The sequence below is a fragment of the Rosa chinensis genome, chromosome 2 (genome assembly GCF_002994745.2).
Source record: "Rosa chinensis cultivar Old Blush chromosome 2, RchiOBHm-V2, whole genome shotgun sequence".
NCBI classification, from domain to species: Eukaryota; Viridiplantae; Streptophyta; class Magnoliopsida; order Rosales; family Rosaceae; genus Rosa; species Rosa chinensis.
The window spans coordinates 17,131,699-17,156,438 of NC_037089.1; the positions used below are offsets into that span (position 1 = coordinate 17,131,699).

General features: G+C 40.4%; 1 protein-coding gene across 1 annotated transcript; it reads right to left on the reverse strand.

Moving 5' to 3' along the window:
* Positions 1-22,242: 22,242 nt before the first annotated feature.
* Positions 22,243-24,728, reverse strand: LOC112183812 (subtilisin-like protease SBT1.9). Its single transcript, XM_024322145.2, has one exon. The coding sequence runs from the start codon at positions 24,656-24,658 to the stop codon at positions 22,394-22,396; it is 2,265 nt and encodes a 754-aa protein (XP_024177913.1). The 5' UTR covers positions 24,659-24,728; the 3' UTR covers positions 22,243-22,393.
* Between the last annotated feature and the right edge of the window lie 12 nt (positions 24,729-24,740).

The window sequence follows — 24,740 nt, forward strand, 5'->3', positions numbered from 1 at the left end:
GAACACTCCTCCTTGTGTCGCCCAAACGTAGTGCTTCTCTCATTGCCTCATTAAAAATCTTGCCGACTAACAAAAACTATGTGGGACAAAAATAACCTCAGTCGAAGGGGAAAAAGAGCACAACACACCTTTCACGTTTCTGATACGAGCATAAATGCGACGAATATAGTGTGAAATCCCTTACACTTTTCTTAGTTAATTCCTTGAAATAGTCCGTTTTAACTTTGTTTTCTTTTTAGATTGTTCGTGAATTGATTCAAGAGAAATAAGAGCTTAAAGGGAGCAATGGAGCCTTGGATCATGAAGTACTGATGCAGAGGACCAAGTTTGATCAACCATTTGGCCAGAAATTACAAGGGAAGTCCACGGAATTCATTGTGCAAAACAGTTGCTGCAAAGCAGAAACTGCAGTTTCAGAATCAGCTTTCTGGGAACGGTTTTGAGGAGCAATTCTTGCATCCTTCCAGATGCACCTTTGCAGAAAGGGCCAGCGATCATTGAAGACATGCTGTTATAATTCAACAAGAGCTAAAGAACTGGTCAAAAGTGTCAACGAGGCAGCAGGAAATCAAGCACAAACTAGGCTTCCCGATAAGGCAGAAACTGTCAGCTTTTCACGAAGCTTTTTGGGAGATCTTTTCCGGCGACTTTATTGGAGTTCTTCCAGAAGGTTGTTGATCAATCTAGAAGATATGATGTCATAGAACACGTGGGAGTCAAGAACCATCCAGAAACTTGTCAAGACGAAGTCGTTCCTTGTCCAAGAAGGAAGTTTCAGAGTCAGAAATCGAATCCTAGTCGAAACAGGACTGTTTGGCCGAGAATCTTCTTTGGACGGATTTCCAGGGCATTTTTGGAAGGTTATTGCTTCTGAAAATATTAAGGAGAGTCCTAGAATAATTCTACAAGATTACCAAGGCTTGAAAATCATTTAATTGTGCACCAATTAAAGGAATCCTCAAGCAACAAGGGAAGGTTTTAAAAGCATTGTTGAAGAAGGAAACTAGGGCTGAACTTCTCCTATATATATTGAGCTTCTGCACACATTGAAGACGACCACACCTTTCACCTTCTCTTCTATCTCTCTTTCTCATTCATCCGCCACCATATTTTTCTTCTTCTCTATTTGTTTTATTTTGGTTTTTAAAACAATGTGTAACTAACATTCTTTTTGTTAGGGGCGAGGTTTGAAGCCCCAATTATGTAGAACATATGTTTGTTTAAATCTATTTTCTTGATCTTTGGTGTGAATTGGTTGTTTATTTCTGCTTGATTGAAAACTTTTATGTGTTTATGTTCTTTGGGTCGACACTTAGGATATATGCATGTAATTGGAGCTAGGTTTAGAAAATAATTCACCTAATCGTCTTGTTTTCTAATCCACAAGTATGCAAGGCTTTGAACAAAAGTTGATGTTTTAAACAACTAGAAGAGCATGCTAGGTAGGCGTTCCACACTAGACTGCAACTCTATAATCAATCTTTTCCATGAGATCTTAATGCTTCAAATGTGTTGACACTATATGTGTTGTTGATAGGATAGAGTTCTATACCTTGATTGCATGTTTGATAGGCTTAGCTATTGTGCGTTCACGTAGACTAAGTAATTAGGGAAACATTAATAAGGGACATGATCTGCTCCGACTTGTTTCTTGGTTGGTTTCTATTCACACCTCAGTAATTGAATCTAAGTTAACTTAACATTGTTCGAAAGTAATTGGTGGTGGATTTCCGAGTCTCTAACATGTTCTCCATCTTATTTTCTCAAAACCTAAAATCAAATTCGTTTTCCTTTTGTTTTATCTTTTATTTTCGTTAAAAAAAACCAAAAACCCCAAATCTGTTTCAACTTAGGATTGCAACGCACCCTTCTATCCCCATCTTGTCCTGCCATCTTTTTCCCTCTTTGACGTTTTTCTTTTTCTTAGTTTTGTGCTTTAGTTAGTTTAGTTTAGTTTTCTTTTGTGTGAATTATAAAGTTACCCTCAATCCCCGGCTTGAACGATCCCTGCTTACTCTATATTGCTAACGACTACATCTTGCAGGGTTAAGTTGAGCGCCTATTTTGGGCGTATCAGTTTCGAGACCATACATGTAGACATCTCCCCCTGATGGCTACGATCATGGGAGTTCGGATAACTTCCGCAAACGATGCTACCAACATGTTTCTCGAAAGTGGAATTTAGGCAATGACTTAGTAAGCAAGCCTGCCATACTGTCATCAGATCGAACCTAGTTCACTTTGATTTTGAGGAGAGTCTATTGTTGCTGATTATGTTTGGTGTTGTCACTTTTGATGTAGCCTTGCTTCATTTGTTCAAAATAAGCAGCATTATCCTCATAAATGCTCGTCGGCTCATCTGTGGCAGACTTCAAACCACAATTACTTCGAACATGCGTAATTATGGATTCAATCCATATACATTCACAAATCGCTTCGTGAAGAGAATTTATCTCTGCATAGTTCTAAGATATAGTGACTACGGTCTATTCTGTAGGCCTACAAGATATCAAGGTCTTTACCCATGGTGAACACTTAACCATTTTTGGGAGTGACCTTTGTTTGGGTCAGAGAGATACCTAGTATCAGCAATACCTTCCAAAACACTAATGTTGTTTTTGGGATGGGGAGAGGAAACACAAACCATTGTTGGTGGCATTCCTGACATATGATGTGTTCGAATCCATCGTCTCTCTGTATGGATAGAACAAGCCCATATCAATTGTACGTCTTAAGTATCGAAAGATATCTTTTACACTAGTCCAATGGCGTCGCGTTGGCGCAGAGTTATATTTAGCTAACAAGTTCACGACAAATGAGATGTCCGGTCTTGTGTATTGAGCTAAGTACAATAATGCTCTTATTGTACTCACACATGGCACCTTTGCCTCTAGCACATCTTTGTCATCATCCTTCGGACGAAGAAGATCATTTTCAGGATCAAGACTACGAATGATCATGGGGGTGCTTGAAGGCTTGACCTTGTCAAAACGCCTAAGCATCTATCAACATGATGCTCAAGTTCCAAACCGAGACATAATTATATTCTCACAAAATCCTTCATCTCAACTAAGATTTCAAGTGTTCAGCGGTTTCCTTCAACTCTTTAAGGGCTTCCAATAAAGATCATGTCCAATATGAACTGCGATAGAATTCGAAACTTGTTATGGAAACGCATGGGCATATCCATTCCCAATCAAGTAGTCACTTTAGTGAGCGTTTCAACCTCATTATAAACGCACTCCGTAGTCTAGAGCCACTTGACTTGGGTAAATGAAGTTTACCATGAGCTTTCATGTATATTTTGTATCTAGATCCCCATAGAGATACGTAGTGACCACTTTCGTAAGCTGCATATTTAATTATTCGGAAACTACCAAACTGGTAGGGTAGTGGAACACAATGGCATCCATTACGAGAGAATATGTCTCATCATAGTCGATTCCATGGCGTTTTGTGAGAAGCTTTGCTCCATAAGGCGAGATTACCATATCTTTTTCTCATCACACTTTCTAACAAAGACCCATTAGTCAATAGGTTTTATGTTAGGAGGTGTTGGCATCATTGGCTCGAAAACCTTCCTCTTCGTTAGAGAATCCAACTTAACCTGAATCGCATCTTTCCATTTAGGCCAAATTTATCTACTTTGGCATTCATTCATCAACGGAGCGTGGTTCGATATCATCGGACTCAATAAACTCATGCGCAATGAAATGCGTGACTACATCATCAATTATGATGGAGTTTTATCCCACATTTCATGTACACTAGTGTAATTTTCATAGAGCTCTATATTCTCAGGAATATGTTCTGACGTTGAAGCATCCCCCATCGATAACCATAATCCAGAAGATTCTCATGAGATGGATTTTGAGTGTCGATGATCCAATGATTAGTTTGTGCCAAAGTATTCTTCAAACCCACGGGCCTCCCGCGCATCCTAGCTGGGGCCATGACCTATAATGCCAAAGTGCCACTCTCTTTGGTGTTAGTGTCATGCCTAGCTCTGTGTAGGGTAGCGCCACATCCTTACAGGCATGTTTGCAGCAAATATGTGTGATCTCGTCACTTTATTGGGGATTGAGATGAGACATAGTAGGGATAGACCACGATAATTCATGTCGTTCCTATTGAACATCCGTGTTCTTATCTCCCCCTAACGACGGGAAGACTGTCTCATCAAAGTAACAATATGCAAATCTAGAGGTAAGGAAATCGCCTAGCAAGGGCATTAAGTGGTGGACGATTGTTAGAGTCTCAAATCCAACTTAGTGGCTCATTCGTCTTTAAGGACCCATCATAGAGCGATGTGGCGGCACAGTTGGCATAAAATGACATACTCAAATATGCGTAAGTATGAGATACTGATACCCAGTCACTAACTGTAATGCAGAAGTAAATTGAGTGGCGGTGGGTCGTAGACGAATTAGCATAGCTACATGTGATATTGCACCACCCTAAGCGGATATAAGGAGATTGTTACGCATTACCAATTTTCGGGCTACCATTGTAGTCGTTTCCGCAAGACCATTTGGGTGTGTACATGAGAATATGATATCCAACATCAGTCCCATTGCAATAACCATTGAAAGTCTTCGATGTAAGCTCTCTAGCATTGTCAAGTACAACTGACTAAATAGGATAATCCGGGGAGTAATCTAGTTGTCATATGATATGTGCTAGGAGTATAGCATAAGCAACATTACAAGTGGACAATGACACAACACGTGACCAGGGTGTTTGCGTGTCAACCAACATCATGAGATATTTAAACGTCCGCAAATTGGTTGAACTAGTCCACAGAATCCCCATGGATTCTATGTAAGAATAGAATGAGTATTGTCATATCCTTTGCATAGGATAGTCTCAATCCTAGTTTCCCTAAGGAACGAGCTTTGTAAAATGAGCAAGATGCCTTAGAAGCAACCAATAAGGATTTTAGTTGGGCCTGAGCGTCTGAAACGTTATTTGAAGCAAAGTTGGTGATTGCAGCATCACTTGGGGCGCCATCACCATGATGGACGCCATCCATGGTATCATTGATAGGGACTATGCAAGCCCTAGGTTGGTGGTGGGTAGCGGTGGTGCCATAGGCAGCAGCCGCGATCATACTTAGTATAGGAATCAACATTTGATTCCTATTTCATTTTGCTCGAAAGAATGGATGTCCGTATGAAGTCTTTAGTGACAGATCATCATATCATGACCAGAATGACCTATCCTATCTTAACAAAGCCAATATGTGTCTAAATCCAAGAGATCTTGTCTCATGACTTTATTGGATTTAATAGCTCGAATAGTGACATAGAGTCCACTAGAGAGACACATAAATTTCTCTAAGATGCGCATTTGTTCGCAATCATTAAAGGTATTGCAAAGGAACTTATTTATGTTCTCTACATGTGCTCCCACATGGAATCCGTTGGTTCGAATGACTCAATAGGGTTTGATTCACCCTCGGAGCTTGAGAGTTTCTGTGACAATAATCAAGGTGTCATTTAGTAGATGGAATTTGGGCTATTCCATGTCCTTGAACTAATCCTGATGGTCGAGCCATCGTAGTCTCGAATGAATGTGCTTATAATTAAAATGGAGTCATAATGAAAAGAACTTGAAATTTTATTCATAAGTCAACGGTGTACATCATTGTCTCTTAACCATTAAGAGAATCTAATGCAAATGCTAGCTAATGCAAAATAAAGGTGATCGTTTGACTTTTTTAGGTAACTCCAAAATAAATATGACCAGTTGAGTAGAGAGATGTCGGTGGAGCAAGGCTCGCTTAAGTACCCCTTATCTCAAAACATTCCTAGACATCATACTCATTTTGGATGAGCCTATGTGAAGAAAAACTAAACCAATGACATTTACTGCAAAATATATGGCAATTGCCTATTACATCTCTTAAAAAAAAATAAAAAATTAAATAGAACTGGCGATCTATTGATCCTAGCTAGATTTGAAGTCTTCAACCCTTCACTCTAGATGATCTTCTTGTTCCACATAATGAGTTTATCTTGTTTCACAATATGCTTTGTAGGAGGTGACAATTTCTTCACGAGCTCTACAAAAGTGTGCCCAATGACCGGATAATCCACATTGAGAACATACATCTCTGTGCTCAGGGTCCATTGATTGAGACACTTTGAAAGCGTCATTTGGATGGCTCTTAGTGTTGGTGGGGCCACCAACATGGCTAGAAGCGTTGCCTCCCTCTCTCTTTCCACGTTGACCTCTTCTGTTCCATGTTTGCCTATTTTGGCGGTTACCTTCCTCATTAGAGCGAGAATATGGACCATAACATCCAGAATTGTCCTTAGATTTAGGGTTTCGCTCTTGGCGCCCTCCCTCAGAGGCGCGACTATAATTGTACTCCAGAATATGCTATGTTCCCACGGGTCTTGAATAATAGTTCTTCACAAGAATGTTGTCATGCTTTTCAGCGACATTCATAGCTCCAATGAGCTCATAAAACCTTGTGATCCGTCCTGCAGTCACATTGATTCGATAGTTCTTTGCAACCATTAAAGTAGAGATCGACGGGAAGGTAGAGAGAGTCCTCTCAATCAACATCACTTCAGTGATATTTTTTCCACAGAATTCCATTAAGAATTTAATGCGAAGTGCTTCCGAGTTGTAGATAAGAACTGACTTGAAATCACAGAAGCGGAGGCTATGCTATCTCACTTCTAGTTCAGGAAGCAGGGAGTCACGGACGTTGTCAAATCTTTCTTTTAGTGAGACCCACAGCCTTCTGTGGTCTTCTTCATTTATATACAAGTATTGGAGCGAATCATCCATATGACGAGTCATTAGGATGATGACTTTTGCCTTATTTGCCTCTAAGGCTCCTCTATTTGCTTCCAAAGTTTGAGCTTGCTCAATAGTTAGCACGTCCTAGTTAGGCTCAAGAATAGTATCTAGGATTCCATTGGGCTTGAGATGATGGCAGACATCATGAACCCAATTGTGATATCCAGAGCCAGTTGTTCCCAATGGAGAGAAGTCCAGTTTATTCAGGTTACTCATCCTGAAAGAGAACAAGAAAAAATGGTTAGTTTCACAGCAGAAAAGCTACCATGAAAAAGAAAGAAATTTCTGAGCATAGTCACTCCCAAGAAATCTGATTCCAAGAGGTATTGGATTAAATCAAAAAAATTATGCGTTTGTGGTCGATCATAACTTCTCAACAAACTCTAAGTTTGGAGGACTCTACAAACTCCAAGCTTGGAGTGAGCATGAACCTTCACAGTTCAGCTTTTGGTCTCCTCTATGTAGAAGAAAGGGAGGTAGAAGAAGGGAGGTTGCAAGTCCCCGAGGAGAAAAAAAAAGAAGAAAGAACAAAAACTCTAAAAACTGAAACTTTATAACATACCTCTAATTAGGGTTTCTGGTGTCGCTGGCAGCCATGTGGCAACAGTGTGGTGCCTGTGGCAAGGTGTGACGCGCTGTGGTTTGCTATGGTGTGTTATGGCAAGGTGTGACAGTGTTGTGGCCCACTATGGCAGTGGTGTGGCGCGCTGTTGCAAGGTGTTCTAGGATTTTAGGATTAGGGCTTCATGCTGATAATGTGTTTTAGGAAAACTGAAATTGGGAGAGAATTGAGTCGTCCTTTCATTGATAATAGGGGCTGTTTATATAGAGGATTACAAGTATAGAGCTAGAGTTGTACATAGAAACATAATCGTACATTAATTGGATATCTACTAAGATTCTTCAAAATTATCTCTAATACAAACCCTATTACACCTAGAGCAAGTAACATAGAGTTTGAGCCACACATATATTCTGGATTTACTTGAACACATAATTTAATTTCAATAATGTTTCAAACACCCACATGAAAATACCAAAAAATATTCTACTTCATATCGGTTTGCAAAAGAAAATAAATTCTTTTCCTATTTTGATAATCTTACTAACCAAACGGAGCCTTAGATGAATGTATGTATGTGATGGTTTCATGATATTGACAATATATAAATATTATATTGCCTGTTTCAAAAACAAATCCACACTAATGTGGTAATTAAATAAATTTTGGTTATCACCATTAAAAATGATATTTTCATTAATTTTCTTACCATTTTGGCACATCAAAGACCTATATATATTTGCTTGTTCCATTTCACCATAAGCAGCTTTAAAAATGTCTGATCCTTACCCTCCTTGTAACAGCGGAGCAGTGCCATGCCCCAGTCAAGGTTTCTCTCTCTCTCTCTCTCTCTCTCTCTCACACACACACACACGTGTGCTTGTGTGTTTGTGCACACATATACATATGCATATTCATATACTAAAAGAATTGTTGGTTTTTCAGGAGCAAAATACAAACAAATATGGCCTGAACTAGTTGGAAAGCCCGTGCAGCTTGCCAAAACAATAATCGAGAAGGACAATCCCTTTGTTACCGCAGAGATCACAAAACTAGGCATGGGGATAATTTTTAACTATTGCTGCAACCGTGTATGGATTTGGGAAGATAACCTTGGCAATGTTGCAGAACACTATATACCAAAAATAGGCTAACGAGGAAACTTGTTATATTTTTTGAAAGAGGGCCAGTACGGCTGCCCTTAAGCCTTGATCATTAATGAAACTGCAGAATACATTGGGGGGGGGGGGGGGGGGGGACATGAAACCTGAAGCCCAATTTACAATAAGCATAGTGATGTCTACCTTGTGTTATTAATTTTCAATAAATTAGAAATACGTGTCACATATTGACCATATGAATAAATGAATAAATTGTTTAATTTGTTTGCGATTTTTTTTTTTTAACAGAAGTTTATTGTTATTCAAAAATCAACAGTCAATCGGCCATAACTTACAAAACTTACATAAGCATTCCGACAAGAAAATCCGGTAAAACCTATCCAAGCTAAAGCATACTAATTAAAATCACTGGGAAGCTCATATTTAAGCAAGCCAGTCCAAGCACAAGAAACCTTCGCCTCCTACGGAAATAAATCATTCAATTAGCCCTCACTTGCCAGGCACGTAATTGTGGTACAAGCAAGAAACAAGAAACGTCATAGAAGACTTATAAAAACATAATCACACTCAAACAGGCTTAAGACCCCAATCAAAGTAATTAAACAATAGCCAGCTCCTTCCCTTGCGAGTTGGATATTTGCACTAACATTGTTACCTTCATCTTTCTCATTGCTCAAAGTACTCTTATTCCTTCGTCCAACATGACGACCTTTTTTCTTTGGAGCTATCCCCAGCAAAATTGGAACCTTTACCAACTCACCAAGCTGAAATTCTGGAGGTATGATGTTACACCCCAATTTGCACCACACCAAATTGGAAGTGTTACAGTGCCGCGAATCTTTAAGGACACAAGGTAAGAGGGCTTAACTCATGTCCTAAAGAAACGCAAGGCAATTTAGGTTAAAAATTTGAATGGTAAGATTTGGCGGAAAGGGTAAAGAAGTTCAAAGTGTGGTGATATTGACCACATTAGGTTAGTTAGAATGGCAACTCAAGGAATACTAAAAATAATGGGTTTTAATTCCAACCATCACTTTTGTGAAAGAACATAATAACGAAGTTATCAATCTAGAACAATGGAGAATAAGACTCATGAAACTCAAGTTGGTCTCGAACACTTGGTACACCCAATGAAAATTAACGAAAGGAACTAAGCAAAAATTGAGATCATTACAATCAATCTGTCACCTCAAAGAAACAATGACAATTAAAACAGAGGTGATTAAATATGTGCATGCAATTATACCGAAAGGTTTAAGGTGAATACACAACACCCAGCTCAGTTCCAAAGTCCTCCTCAATCCTCGTGCATAGTACCTGCATAACCAACTATAGTAGGGGTGAGCTTTCGTCCTTGCTACTCAAACATCAACCCTAGCTAGGTTTGAAAACCAAATAGTAATTGGCGCCAGTTGAGTAAAATGAAATAAAATCGATAGAAGCTTTTCCAATGTAAAAAAAAATGGAAATCCAAGAGTACCCAGGTAAAATCCAGACCTAATGACCGGTCTAATACTAGCCAACTACATCCTCACTGAAGATATAAATCTTCAACCATTGGTGAAGAGTAGCGAGAGTGTCCATTTATGCCGTACCACCTAGATCTAGTGTCACACCTCAAAGGATGTCAGACACTATCCCATCTGTACAGCCCCTCCGGAGGTTTAGGGGATGAAACCCAAGGAAGTCGCTATGCCCCGCTCACTCTCAAGTCATCCTCATCAACTCAAGTGAGAAAATCTTATAAAGCATTTACAATCAATAACAGAATTCAAAAAAGCCGTTAACTAGGGTGAACCTGCCTACCTCGATTGTTAATTCATGGTGACATATCAATGCACATGAACTTCCTTTACTGGTCCTCCATTGATTTCAGTCCAAAGCTTGGCCGAAGTCCTAGTATAACAGAACTCGCAGATTTTCAATCTCATGCTCCATTTTTTGTGCAACCTTTACGATGTCTAAACTCTCAATTCACTCATAACTCATAAGGATAGTAGTGACATATGAAGAAGTAGGATGAAGATATGGTTTGAAATGAATTTCTTACAACTCTGTACATTTGGGAACTTAGTGGAAGGATTTGGACCAAGTGTACAAGAACAAAGGTTGGAATGAAAGAAACTGGTCAGGTTTGGAAAATCATTAAAATTTCAATTTCAAACCAATGGCCATGAAACTTTCCAGATATAAAGGTAACAGGTTAAGGTAGAACATACTAAAATTTCATGCCATTTGGAGTTCGGAAAGAAAGGAAAAGATGAATACAAACTGACTGAACTGTTAGACTTTATAAAAATTTCAGCAGCGTAGTTTATTTTGAAAATCACCAAGAATTCAATCTAACTCCAACTGAAAAGAAATCCATCTTAAAACGACAATTTAGGTGTCTATTTTGAAACAAGTTCAACTCAAAGGGTGAATCCAACAATATCAAGGACAATTTATCAAACAGTCTACAAGGCAGATTGTAAAAGATGATCTTGTCAAAAACTTGAAACAGAGTAAGCTAATATTGCACAAGAGAATGAGATAGGATTTTGAGTGAGCTTAGAGGCACATGATATCTAATGATCACTATGTTATTGAACTTGAAACAATATATAGAAATTGAACAAGAAGGAAGATATTCGATGTACGTCATGAAACTTATCAATTAGCACTCTTGAAAGTTTCGGAGCAAGATTAAGGTGAAGATCTCATGGGTTAAACTAAACATCACTATAGGAACATGACCCATTGCGAGGATGAACTGAATTTGGAAGAAAATAGGACATGTAAACACAAATTAGAACCCAAATGGCAACTATATATCAAAACAGGATTTGCCCTGAACAATACGCGGTTTTACCTTGATCGTGAACAATCCAACCGTTGCATTGTTATGATTTTCGAGCACAACATAGAAGACATGATTTCAAACAAGTTTCATGAAGAAATCTTGATGAAAAGTGTGGCGACCCGGAGACCGGATTACCACAGCGCCGCCACCCCAAGGAACCCTACACCCGCGACACTTGGAGTAAGTGTTTTGGGCCTAGAATTCCTCAAAGAGACAAGGCCTTTAGGTTGGAAAACAAGAAATCTATAAGCCCGAAATTTTTTGGGCTTGTATAGTGGGCTTGGCTCGTAATCACAAGATTACGAACTAGGCGAGGAAGAGGAAAGGAAGGTGGTGTTGTGTTGAGTTTTAGAACCTATGTCATTTTTTTAGTTCTTAGCCCAAATTTGCATTAAGTTCATTGAATGGTAATTTACGTGAGTCTTCTAGGTCTAGCCCACTAGGACCTAAACTCAAATGGAGGTTCTAACCCTAGGGTTCCACTTTGGTGGTAAGCAATCACGCACATCATCAACCATACATAACGTTACAAAAATTTAGTGAAATCAAGCAAGCCAAAAAGAAAGAAACTTTAAATAGAATAAAACAAATTTTGTCCTCCAAGGATTATCCTCCGTACCCAAGTTTCGACAACAACAGCCTGCAAACAAACTAAAGTAGGGGTTAGGCTCCTACATCCAGTCATTGCCCATGCCCGCCCCCATATCTAAGTTTAAAAATAAGAGTTATCGTTTTGAATAAAAGAAGTAGATAAAAACCGGTGTGCGCTTCCACGTGATAGTCACCACGTAATTACAGTCCCACGGCAATTGATCATCTTTCACACTTCCATCACAACCGTCCATCTAGCCAATCACTTTCCGGAATTCAATAATCACAAAGCTAGAGACAAAGGGGAGTATTCAATAACAAGGGCATGGTGCACACTGCCCACCACCGGTGGCTCAAGGAGGAACTGACCTCTCCTTACATCCCCATCAATTGCCAACACATCAATCCAATCCACGCAAACCATTTCAATTGTAAAACATATAATTTCCAAAAACCATGCAAGAGGCCTCATATAAAACATAGTATATGCAAGAAAAGCATAGATAGAGTTAAAGGCATCCCCTACCTGGAACTCGAGCTTTCTCTTGCAGCACTTGGCCTCAATGCAACCTTGTAGCAACCACCAACTTCACAAGATTCCACCACAATATCGTGCTAGATCAATAAGCGACGTTAATAACGATAAACTAGGCTAGCTATTCACTCTCAATACTCTCCGAAGAAAACATTTCCCTTAACCTAATTATTAACTAACAACCAGACCATTTGGATTCCAATGAGTTTGTTGTTCGGAAGAGGGGGTAAGAACACTTTTTTAAAAGACAAGTTGCTGAAAACTAGGGCTGGGCATGGGCCGGGCCCAACTATAATTTCACTGGGCCAGGAACCGACCCGTTTTTCACTGAGCCCGGAACCGGCCCGTTTTGACACAAACAGGGACCGGCCCGTTTCATTTCGGGCCGGGCTTGCGGGCTTTCGGGCCCAAAAACCTGTATTTTACTTTTGCTTAGTAGGATATATATATCTACTTTGCTATGTACCCATATTTCATTCATTTCAACCTGTTCAGATTTGAATCTGCAAATTTTGGATATTCTGATGCCACCCTATCCACAGAGCAAGAATCCATTAATATCAAAGCTCACACTCACTTACAATCCACCCGAAACCCTAATCTCTCTACTAGCAAAAACCTCACTTTCCAATCATTCCTCAAACCATAATCCTTAAATCACCTAAAAACCACTATAGTCCCCACTGCAGCTGCGGCGTGCGCCGCCCTCGGAGACGGTGGCTCACCAGCCGGCCTGATTCTGCAAAATTCGAACTGCCAAAAACCAAAAGAACAATCAGTAAAGTAAACTAAGATCCCATTTCATTTCCACACCAAAAGAAAAGCCGAAAATTCAGTAAAAATATAAGTAAATACCTAGTCCACTTTCTGATACCAGATAATCACAACTCTAGAGCCACCAATTTGAAGCTTCCCAAAATCAAAACACAATAACTCTATCAAACATAAACACGATCACTGTATCAGAATATCACAACAACTGAACAAAGCCTACAATCATGGCATGCAATTTAAGATGACGAATATTTCATACGCCAATTTCATACATTCATTGGAAAAATTTTATCCTTCAGAAAATTCAAAAATCAAATGATCACATGAAAGTTATGCTAAAGAATTTTTCATTGGCAACATTCTATCCCTCATAAAATGATGGCATGCAATCATCTCCAATTGTAAAAAACTATCAAGACTCTTGAACCCGCCACACGTGCACTCCTAAGACCTCTTCGACTCCCACATGTGTTCGTCCGGCAGTAACGTCCCTCTGGCTTTGTCATCAAACGGGTTTCTCTTGGACGTTTGATGGCAGGAGGAATAGCAACGGCGAGCGGTCAGTGTTGGTGATGAAAATCTTCGTATCGGATTTTGACTTATCAATAAATACAGACTGGAGCGGGAGTTGGACCGGGAACAATTGAGAAACTTCTATTCATTGCTAACCTGACGATGACGAATTGAGAAACTTCTATTGGTCACTAACCTGACGATGACGAACCGAGAAGTTTCTATTCATCGTTGACTTGACAACGACTAGTTGAGGAGCTTCCTCTAACCGTGAATTTGAGGAGGAGAGGGGGCAGACTTGCAGAAAACTCTATGATGCCTAGTCAGTATATTCTAGTTAAGTGTAGTAAACTGAATCAAAATCGGATGTTATACTTGGTTGTCTTGCTCCATATTTATAGATGCATTACTGCTTGGGTTACAAGTAAACTTGCATGGCAAGTTGTAGGTGACTTGGAAGGTAAGTCACGACTAATACCGTTTATTTATGTAATTATTGCCACTTATTGCTACAATGATTTCCGCACTTACTGCTGCAGTCATTTCCACATTTATATTTGTCTTAATTGTAGGGCTAAAATGGTTGACCAACCCCACAGTGAGTGGTTTGACTGGTGGATGGGTTTGGTTGATCTGGTTTGTGTCGCAGGGTGTGTTCTGGTCGGAGTGGTGATTGAGGTCGGTCGACTCTGAACGGGATTGCAAGTGCAGGGTGGTGGTACTGCAACAGAGGGGTTGGGCTTGTGGTTTCCTCTGTTCGATGGGTATTTGAGCACGCAATCGAGGTCTGATCGTAGGAAATGAAGCCATGAAAATAGTATGTCATAAACAAAGATTTTCTTATTTTTGATTTGAGTCGTAAACAGAGGTAAAACAAACAAATTTCAATTATTTCAGTGTGACTGTGCAAAGATTAAAAACACTTATTGCAAAAAAGGAGAACTTTGCTCCAGGAGTAGTGAAGGTTTATTGGTGTCCTCTATAGTTGGGTTGTCAAGATCAATACTGATTGAGCATGGATGCATAATATAGGGGGTGGTTATTGAGAAATTTTCAGAGATTTTACTTCTAATATTGATATTCCCAACTCCATGACAATGAAGCTAATGGCGGTTATCAAAGCAATTGGAGCTAGCTTAATTTATCTTGTGATTAAAAACATATTTGCTTAGATGCTGAGTCCTCCTTGGTGCTAAATTATTTTCTTACTCCTTCTCCAATTTATTGGAACCTTCAAGTCTATTGGAATAATTGTTTGTTCATGATCTCTATGATGATATGTCAGTCCTCTCATATCAACGGAGAAGGATATAAAATTGCAGTTTGACAAACTATGGATTGTCCTTCTTCTAGAATGGTGTGGTTTAGGTCTTCCTCAATTTCATTCCCATTAAAATATATTTCATTATGCTTGTTTTTTTTATTAGGAGGTATTGGTTTTGGTCACCCTCATTTGTGTCTCATTGACTTTTGATTTCATGGAGTGATAGAGAGGACTCTCCTCTTCTATCTCTCATTTTCCTGCTAAAAAAATAATAATAATAAATAAATAAAGACGACAGAAAGGAGAACTTTATAGAGTTGCATACATGCAAGATTATGAGTTAATTGACAATATTTTTTTTATACAAATATAAAATGACAAATGATAAACCCTTTGTTTCTGTGAAGAAAATGCACATTAGAGGGAACAAGAGAAACAAATTTGATAGGATGGCTCTGCTAGGGTTTCTCTTTTCTAGGGTTTCCTTGCGTATGAGCCTCTTTTTCCTGCTGTAATTTCTTCGTATCTCAGAATCCGTCATGTCAGGAAAGGATCAGATTTGCTCTTGGTCATTTCTGGATGTAGAGACGCCGAAATTGCCTCGTTCGTACGCTGCGGCAGTGGAGATACCTGTTGTTTCTATGGCGCATCTACCTGTGCCTGAAATTCAGGATGGCAGAGTAACAGTCACGATTTCGGAGGAAGGTTATCAATCGGGTTTGGAAAAGTGCAGACATATGCTTTTGGCTCGCCTCCATTTAGATACAAAAGAAAAACCCTATTCTCTAGTGGACTTGCGCAAGAAGTTAAGTATGGTTTGGGGGATATTGGTCAGTGGAGCATCATTCCGATGGGAAAGGGGTATTTTACCTTCAAATTTCAATATGATGAGATGATGTCGATGGTGTGGGGGAAAGGGGTGTTAGTGTTGAAGCCCGGTCTTCTTAGATTCATGGGTTGGACACCTAACTTCTCTCCTGCCAAACAAAGAAACACCAATGCTCAGGTGTGGGTGCGCTTGTGGGATTTAGGCCTGGAATTTTGGGAGCCTCTAACACTTTTTGAGATAGCTAATGGAATTGGTGTTCCAGTGAAAATTGACCAGAACACGATGGAGAGGAAGTTAGGGCTTTATGCTAGGGTGTTGGTGGATATTGATCTCTCCAAGGATCCTCCCTGCGACTTGACTATCCAGTGGAAAAGTGGTGAGGTTGTGGTGGTGGAGATTGAGTACGAGCGCCTTCCGGATTATTGCTTTCATTGTGGTAATGTGGGACATGTGGTTTCAACTTGCAAGCTGGTGACGAAGCCTGTTGGTCCTCCACAAGCAGAGAACACAGAGGGGGTTAGAGGGCACTCACGCAAACGTAAACCATGACGTCGTCCCAAACCTAAGCAGGTTTATGTTTCTAAGCAGCCAAGGAAGGAGACGGGGAAGCAAGTAATCATTGACAATGCTCCCCCATTGGCAAATGATCCAGGAGAGGGTCCTTCTTATGCAACTGAAGGTGCTTTTGGTCCTGTTGATCATGGAATCGTTGAGGCAAATGCAGTGATTATTGGGTCTGACCACCAACTTGGTCTAGTGAACAATGTGGTGTAACAAATTGTGGGGAGTAGGGCGCATGACAGTGAGCAACAACTTATTGTTGTACCACAGGAAGCAAATGAAGATGTTGTGCAGCCAAATGGGGTTGGACAATTGGAAGATGATGGGACTCCCAGTCACCCAGTGGCATCGATGATGATGGTGGCAGTGAGAGTAATGTCAATGAGGGTTATACTCAACCTTGTGTTGAAGTGGCTGCGATATCCATGAAAAATTGGTATGAGGAAACAGAGCGTGTAGAGAATGAGGAAGGTTTTACTGAGGTGTTGTCTAGAAGTCAACGTAAATCAATTAGAAAGGCAACACAAACTGCAAGCAGGGAGGCTTATGTCCGTCGTTCTAAAGAAGTTCCCCAATGAAGATATTATATTGGAACCTTCGGGGCATTGCTAATGACTCCACTCAGAATGTCTTACAGGAATTTATCCGGACTCACAATCCGGAAGTGTTAAGTATAGCTGAGCCTTTTGTTTCTTTAAGTTCTATCCATGCTGCTTTTTGGAGTTCCATGGGCATGGTGCCTGTGTGCACTAATGATCGTTCTACTTCTTTGCCGAACTTGTGGATCTTATGTAAATCTTCTATGGTTCCCTGGGTTCGTGTGCTATCTAGGACGGATCATCAAGTCTCCATACAAGTTGTGTTTGATTCTGTGAATTGTGTTCTCACTTCAGTTTATGCCCACACCATGGCAGCTGAACGATGTAGATTGTGGATTGATATTGCTAATGTCAAGTGCAGATTTGTTACTGGACCTTGGTTAGTTTTTGGTAATTTCAATGCAGTGTTAGGGGCTCATGAGAAGAAAGGGGGAGCTCCAGTTTGTCAACTATCATGTGCAGAATTTCAAGCTATGACTGACATATGTGAATTGGTTCACATGGATACGAAAGGAGCTGAGTTTACTTGGGTACGAAGAAGAGGTATTCGAGGTAAGGTTGAGCAGCGTTTGGATAGAAGCCTAGCCAACTTAGCATGGTTAGATGTGTGGGACAAATATGATTGTTGTACATTGCCTCAGCATTGCTCAGATCATAATCCCCTCTTAATGTCATTCTCTAAGGCCACAGGGGCTCGTCAAAGTCTCTTCCGGTTTCGCAAGATGTGGTTGGAGCATAGGGATTTTAAAGGCTTTGTCATGAATTGCTGGTCTTCTAGTTCTTCCCAAGGCTGCCCACTACTGGTCTTTCAGCATAAACTATGGGTTTTGCGTAAAGCTCTCCGTACATGGAATTGGGAGGTTTATGGTGATATACATCAGCGCATCACTGATGATCTAAATGCCTTAGAAGCTCTTCAGCATGCAATTACTTCTTCAAGTGGTAATGATGATGATTTTACAAAAGAGAATGAACTTCAAGCCAATTTAAATGAGTCTTTAAGACTGCAGGACCTGTTCTGGCGCGAAAAGTCTAGGGTGCGATGGTTATCAGAAGGAGATCGTAATACTTCTTTTTTCCATGCTCAGTGTCGTGCCCGCAGGATGAGGTCTTCAATATCTATTCTTCGAGATGGTAACCGAGTTTATGAGGATCCTATATCTATCCAGAATCATATTATTAACTATTATATGGACCTTTTTGCTAGTCATGCAGATCTTACTGATAATGGGCTTGTTGATAGTGTGATTCCTTCAATGGTCACTAATGAGGAGAATACGACACTCATCTCTATTCCGTCCGCTGAAGAAATTTTTGGTGCATTGAAGTCCTTGGATATGGACAGTGCGCCTGGCCCTGATGGCTTTAGTGGGCATTTCTTTGTTTCTTGCTGGGACATAGTAGGTGCAGATGTGATAAGTGCAATTCGTTATTTCTTTACACATGGTGAGTTGACGAATTCTTTCAATTCCGGTCTCATTATCTTGATTCCGAAGGTTGATCATGCTGACTCTATTAAGCAATTCCACCCCATTTCTCTTACAAACTTTGTTTTCAAGATAATTCCAAAGATTTTGGCGCTTAGGCTTGCTTTAGTTGCTTCTCGTATTATTTCTCCTTAACAACTTGCTTTTGTTCCGGGCTGAAATATTTCTGATGCTATTGCAGTGACTTCAGAATGTTTTAATCTTTTGGATTCTAAGTGTTATGGTGGTAATGTGGCTATCAAAATAGACATAACTAAAGCTTTTGATACTATCTCTTGGGTTTTTCTTCTTAAAGTTCTCGAGGCCTTTGGTTTTCATCCAAAGTTTGTTTTATGGGTAAAAGGCCTTCTTCAGTCTGCAAAGCTTTCTCTCTTAATTCATGGAAGGCCAGTGGGTTACTTTTCTTGTGGTAGAGGTGTGCGGCAAGGCGGCCCATTATCTCCTTTACTATTTTGTCTGGCAGAGGAGGTCCTTAGTCGTGGCCTTACAGAGATGGTGAACTCTACAAAGTTAAAGCTTATTTCTTCTCCCCGCAATACTAGGGCACCATCACATGTCTTATTCGCAGATGATGTTATAGTGTTCTGCCGTGGTGACAAGCGTAATCTTGACCGGGTTATGCATTTCTTTGATGAGTATGGTCATGCTTCAGGGCAGTTCATTAATAAATCCAAATCTCAAGTATTTATTAGCAAGCATCTACACCATCGGCGTCATTCTATTGCTGCAACTCTGAGAATTTCTCTTGGATCAGACTCTTTCACCTATTTGGGTGTTCCCATCTTTCGCGGTAAGCCTAGAGCCTTGTACTTTCAGCCGATTGTTAACAAAATTCGATTGCGGTTTTCTAGCTGGATGGGCTCTCTTTTATCAATGGCAGGAAGACTTCAGCTGATCAAGACTGTAATTTATAGTATGTTTGTTTATAGCTTCCAGGTGTATGAGTGGCCGGTTTCTTTGCTGCGTCGGATAGAGGTTTGGTGCCGGAATTTCTTATGGTCAGGTTCAATTGACAAACGTGGAGTTCCTTTAGTTTCATGGAAATCTTGTTGTGCTTCAGTAGATGAAGGAGGGTTGGGGCTCAAGCAACTAGTTCTGCTTAATCGCTCTCTACTTCTAAAAAGGTGTTGGGAAATTTACTCTTCTTCTGCCGTGAGTTGTTTGTTCATTCGGAATAGATTTTGGCGTGGCGGTTTAATGAGACATTCTTATGTTCCTTCATCCATATGGCCTGGGGTGAAGAAATTTTGGCCAGTGGTTATGGAGAATGCACAATGGTTGATTGGTCAGGGTACAAGTATCTCTTTTTGGAGGGATAATTTTATGGGAAGGCCTATTATTGACTTCTTTGGACCTCATGCTATTGTGGACAATCTTCATGGTTATGTGGCTGATTATATTAGTAATGGCTCTTGGGTCATTCCTGATCTCCTTCATTTGCATTACCCTGCGTTGTGTGAATTGTTTGAACAAGTCCCTTTAGCTGTGGATCCTTCGATGGTGGATAAGGTAATTTGGTCTTCTGCTGCATCAGGGGAGCTCACGGCAAAGAATGCTTTTCAGTTTCTACTCCAACCTCTTCCAACTATGTTTTGGGGTAAGTGTATATGGTCTAAATTTATTACTCCTAGAATGTCTTTACTTACCTGGAAGGTGCTACGGGGTAGGATACTATCAGATGACTTTTTACAAAAAAGAGGAGTGGCTTTGGCATCAAGGTGTGGTCTATGCTGTAGGAACTCTGAATCATTAGCTCATATTTTTCTAGAATGTTCTTATTCCAACTAGATTTGGTGTTGCATGTTTTTAAACTTTGAGTTAGGTACTGTACCTAGTTCATTAATTGACGTGTGGCAAGTGGGTTTGGTTAATCGTAGTCCCCAGTTGAAGGAGTTGTGGTGGGCATGTTTTACCACTGTTCTATGGTTTTTATGGCAAGCAAGGAATAAAATGAGGCATGAGGGTCAAGGTTTCCATGTGACAACAATTTGCCGTTTAATTATTGGGCATGTTCAAGCTGCAAGTCGCATTGCTTCCGGCTATATGAACAACTCTCTTCTTGACCTTCAAGTGCTTAAGCGTTTCGGAGTTCAATGCAAGCCGCGCCGTACTCCATCAGTTATTGAGGTTAATTGGTTCCCGCCTCTTTTTGGGTGGGTTAAAATTAATACTGATGGTGCTTGGAAGCAAGATTTAGGCCGCTATAGTTATGGAGCTGTTTTTCGTGACTATAGAGGAGAATTCCTTGGTGCCTTTGCTTCTAATCTTAACATTCCTAGCTCAATAGCAGCAGAGGTAATGGCTATCATTAAGGCCATTGAACTAGCTTGGGTAAGGGACTGGAAACATATTTGGCTAGAGGTTGACTCTTCCCTAGTTCTAAATTTTCTGCAGTCCCCTGACTTAGTGCCTTGGCAACTTCTCGTTGAGTGGGGCAATTGCTTGTATCGTATTTCTCAAATGCAATTTCGATCTTCACATATCTTTCGGGAAGGGAATGAAGTTGCAGATGCCTTGGCGAATTATGGTGCAACCTCTAGTGATTTGATTTGGTGGGACCTAGCTCCTCCTTTCATTGACAGACAGTTTCAGAGAGACCATTCAGGAATGCCGAATTTTCGTTTTCGTTAGTCTGTCTTTTCTTTAGCTTATTACTGCTTTTATATGGGAGGTTTTGGTTTTGGTCCCCCTCCCCATGTTTTTTTTTTCTCCTTCTTCTTTTTTTTCTTCAATAAAATCTCAAAGGTTAAGGTGGCTCTTTGTCTCTCTTAACCTTTGACTTCAGCCAAAAAAAAAAATTCACATTAGAAATGCTAATATATTTTCATTGATTTGATTTATTGCGAGTACTAATGGTCCTCTTGTGCTTCCCTTGGGATCCAGTGTAACAAAGTAAGTGGGAGAGAAATGGATGGAAGTGAAATTATCGAAGCAGAGGATTTCACATTCCAGATACCTTCCCCTCTATCAATTGTTTCCATTGCTATATATCAATGTAACGTATTTACTGAGGTTGGCGCTGGAGAAGTTTGTCCGAGGGAAATATCCTTTTCAAGTTGATACATGTCAGTGCAAGGATAACTGGAATTCCAACACCAAGTAAAGCCTATCCTTCTTCAGCTATGTTGGAGGCAAGTAGTGTATCTTATGAAACCTCGTTTTCTTAAAAATGTCTACCGGATACAAACCTGAACTCAAATGATTTGTGCCTTCTTCATTTTTTTATTATAGTGGGGATCTGACTCCTATTTCGTAAGTGCGAGACGACGTAGTATCTGCATATAGAACGGACATGGAGTGATTGACCCAAAAAAAAAAACAAAGAACGGACATGGAGTGGCAGGCGATGAGCTGATTCTCCATGCAAGAAAATTAATGTGCGCTCATAGAAGGTCACTTTCTTGGTTCTTAAAATTTGATATAATTTTTTTTCCTGTTTCAAGGTGTCAGCTTTCGATATGTGAAGTAGCTTTCACATTAAGGAAGAAATTAGGGTAGCTATATAGAACATTTCTAGATTATGGTTAACTTTGCCTCGTCAATTCTCTGCAATTTTTATGCTGTCATATGCCCCACTGAGTATTCACCAAATATCCATCAAATTAACAATTGCCTGAAAGTGATGAATTGACAATTTTGCTACTTTTGAGCTATTAAGCCTAATGAAAATGCTAGTCACTGAGCAACTATACAACGGAAATGTAAATTTTGAAGTAGTTAAGTTTTAGAGTGGAGAAAAAACAAGAAGACACCAAGGAAACGTTGGTTTAACCAAACCTTTTATTTTGATCATATTTGACCTTACTTTCTTGTTCCCAGGTACAACCTTGTAAGTTCTAACAACGCTAGAGAATGACGCAGATACCTTAACTCGTGCTTACCTACAGGCTAGCTACAACTAGTTAAGCCTTTAACAGAGAATCTATCACTATGTTTGTGGCCACTATTGGACTCCTCACTTTATATTTTCCACCATCATCCACCCAACTAAGTGAGCCCTGAACCACAACTTCTTTCAAGAACTTTGGACTTTCCAAAGTCAGCTTATAACTTCGCTTTTCGTACTTCTTCTTGAACGTCAACCTCTGTGGCTCCACCTTCAGTTTAAAACCTGGCATGGCTGTGAAATTAACACTATAACATGACTGTTCCTCTCCCACATTTGTCAGTGTCCTCCTGAACTCTTGGACAATATTTGCAGCAGAATTTGAACCATCACTATTAAAGTAAGCAATAAAAGAAGGGTAATTAAGCTCAGTATTGGACCAATTGGCACATCTGTAAATGGACCCTGTGATAGTTTGTATCTGCTTTGCTGTGTAATTCATTGCACATAGAAGCTTTATGTAGTCATCTGCTGCTGCATCATAGACTAGTCCTGGATCAAGAGCCTTGTTGGGATTGATGTGTCCTGCTCCAATGGCTAAAGGGCTTGCAATGAGGTTTCCGTAAGCGTCTTTGATAGGGCTGTGAGTGTTGTCTAATGGATTCGCTGTGGTCATAAGAGCTGATCTAATAGCCGCAGGACTCCAATCAGGATGCACAGATTTGATAAGCGCAGCCACACCGGCCACATGAGGTGCCGACATTGAAGTCCCTGTCGCAAGATTGAAGTTACTAAACATAGAGTGTGACGGATCTAGAGATACTGAACTAGTTGTGGACCATGATGCCAAGATTAATGTTCCAGGGGCTAAAATGTCTGGTTTGAGAATTTGGGGGCAGCTTGGAAATGGCCCTCTAGAGCTATAGACATCAACCTTAGGTGCTGGCTTCGTACCGATAAATGTTTTTCTGAATTCCAAAGCTCCTTTAGGATGGCTACTACGCTTAATGTAGTTTATCAGCATTTTGCCATCTTGATCAGCAACAAATGCTGCTGGAAATAAGCTGCCGTCGTTTTCATCTGACACTGTGGTATTGGTAATGAAAACGGCTGCTCTAACCTTTGCAGATTTGGCATTCTGAACTTGAAAATCTATGCTCGAATTGGCGATGCAAACAACAATGTTGCCTCTCAGTTTCCTCAGTTCCTTCGTACTTTGGCAACCATTATTGAGAACAAGTGGTATTTGGGTATCTCTTGAGAAGATACCTGGATACAAGGATATGAAACTGATTTTCATACCATTTCCCAGGTTTAAAATTCCACCGAGCTTGCGATCCATAGTTCCCGCTCCAACAATCAGTGCCCATGGTGCTCCATTACTCAAGGTAAAATATTCAGGCCCATAGTTCCCGGCTGCTGCTGCTACAAAAATCCCCTTCTTCATAGCTGCAAAAGTTGCGACTGCAACTGGGTCATCACCCAAATACGTGTCATTAAATAAGCTATAACCCAAAGAAAGTGACAATATGTCCACCCCATCTCGAATTGCTTGGTCTACACCTGCAAGGAGATCAGATGGAGACACTTCCTCGTACCAACCAACTTTGTAAATGGCTAGCCGAGCTCTTGGAGCCATGCCTGTAGCTGTGCCAGAAGCGTAGCCAAAATAGGACGCTCCCTTGATATAATTACCGGCAGCAATGGCAGAAGTATGAGTCCCATGTCCATTAGTGTCGCGGGCCGAGTTCATCGAGATTTTTTTGTCGGGATTCTCTGCCCTATAACCTTTGCTGTAGAACCGAGCTCCAATGAGTTTGTTGTTGCAGTAGGAGGAGTTGAATTGGGTGCCGGATTCACATTTTCCTTTCCACCTAGATGGGACTGGAGTCATTCCTTCGTCGCTGAAGCTCTCACTCTCGGGCCAAATTCCGCTGTCAAGTACCCCAATTATGACATCTTCACCATAATTTGAAACAGGCCAAGCACCAGACTTGGGTGTTAGACCAAGGAATTGAGGAGAATGGGTGGTGAGAAGTTTAAGAGGGCGATTGCGAGAATAGGAAACGAAGCCAAGAGAGCTTGTAAGGGCTTGAAGCTCAGAAAGGGTGAGAATTGCACTGAAGCCTTGCATTGCTTCAGTGTAGGTATGGATCAGCTTCATCTTACCATTAGCACCCTCTGACAGAGAGGAAAGGGTGGCCAAATACCAATTGTGGTGATCTAAGAAGGGTTTGGGCTTGAGGGAAGAATCCATATGGACAATGTAGGAGTGAGACTCTGCGGAAACCATGATTGGAAGAACATACAGAGCTAGAACATACAGAGATAAGGTAGCCATTGTTGATGAAATGATGAGAAATCGCCTTAAGTCTCTGAAACTTCTTCTTAAAGCTTAAGTAGTGCTGGCCGGGCAAATCATT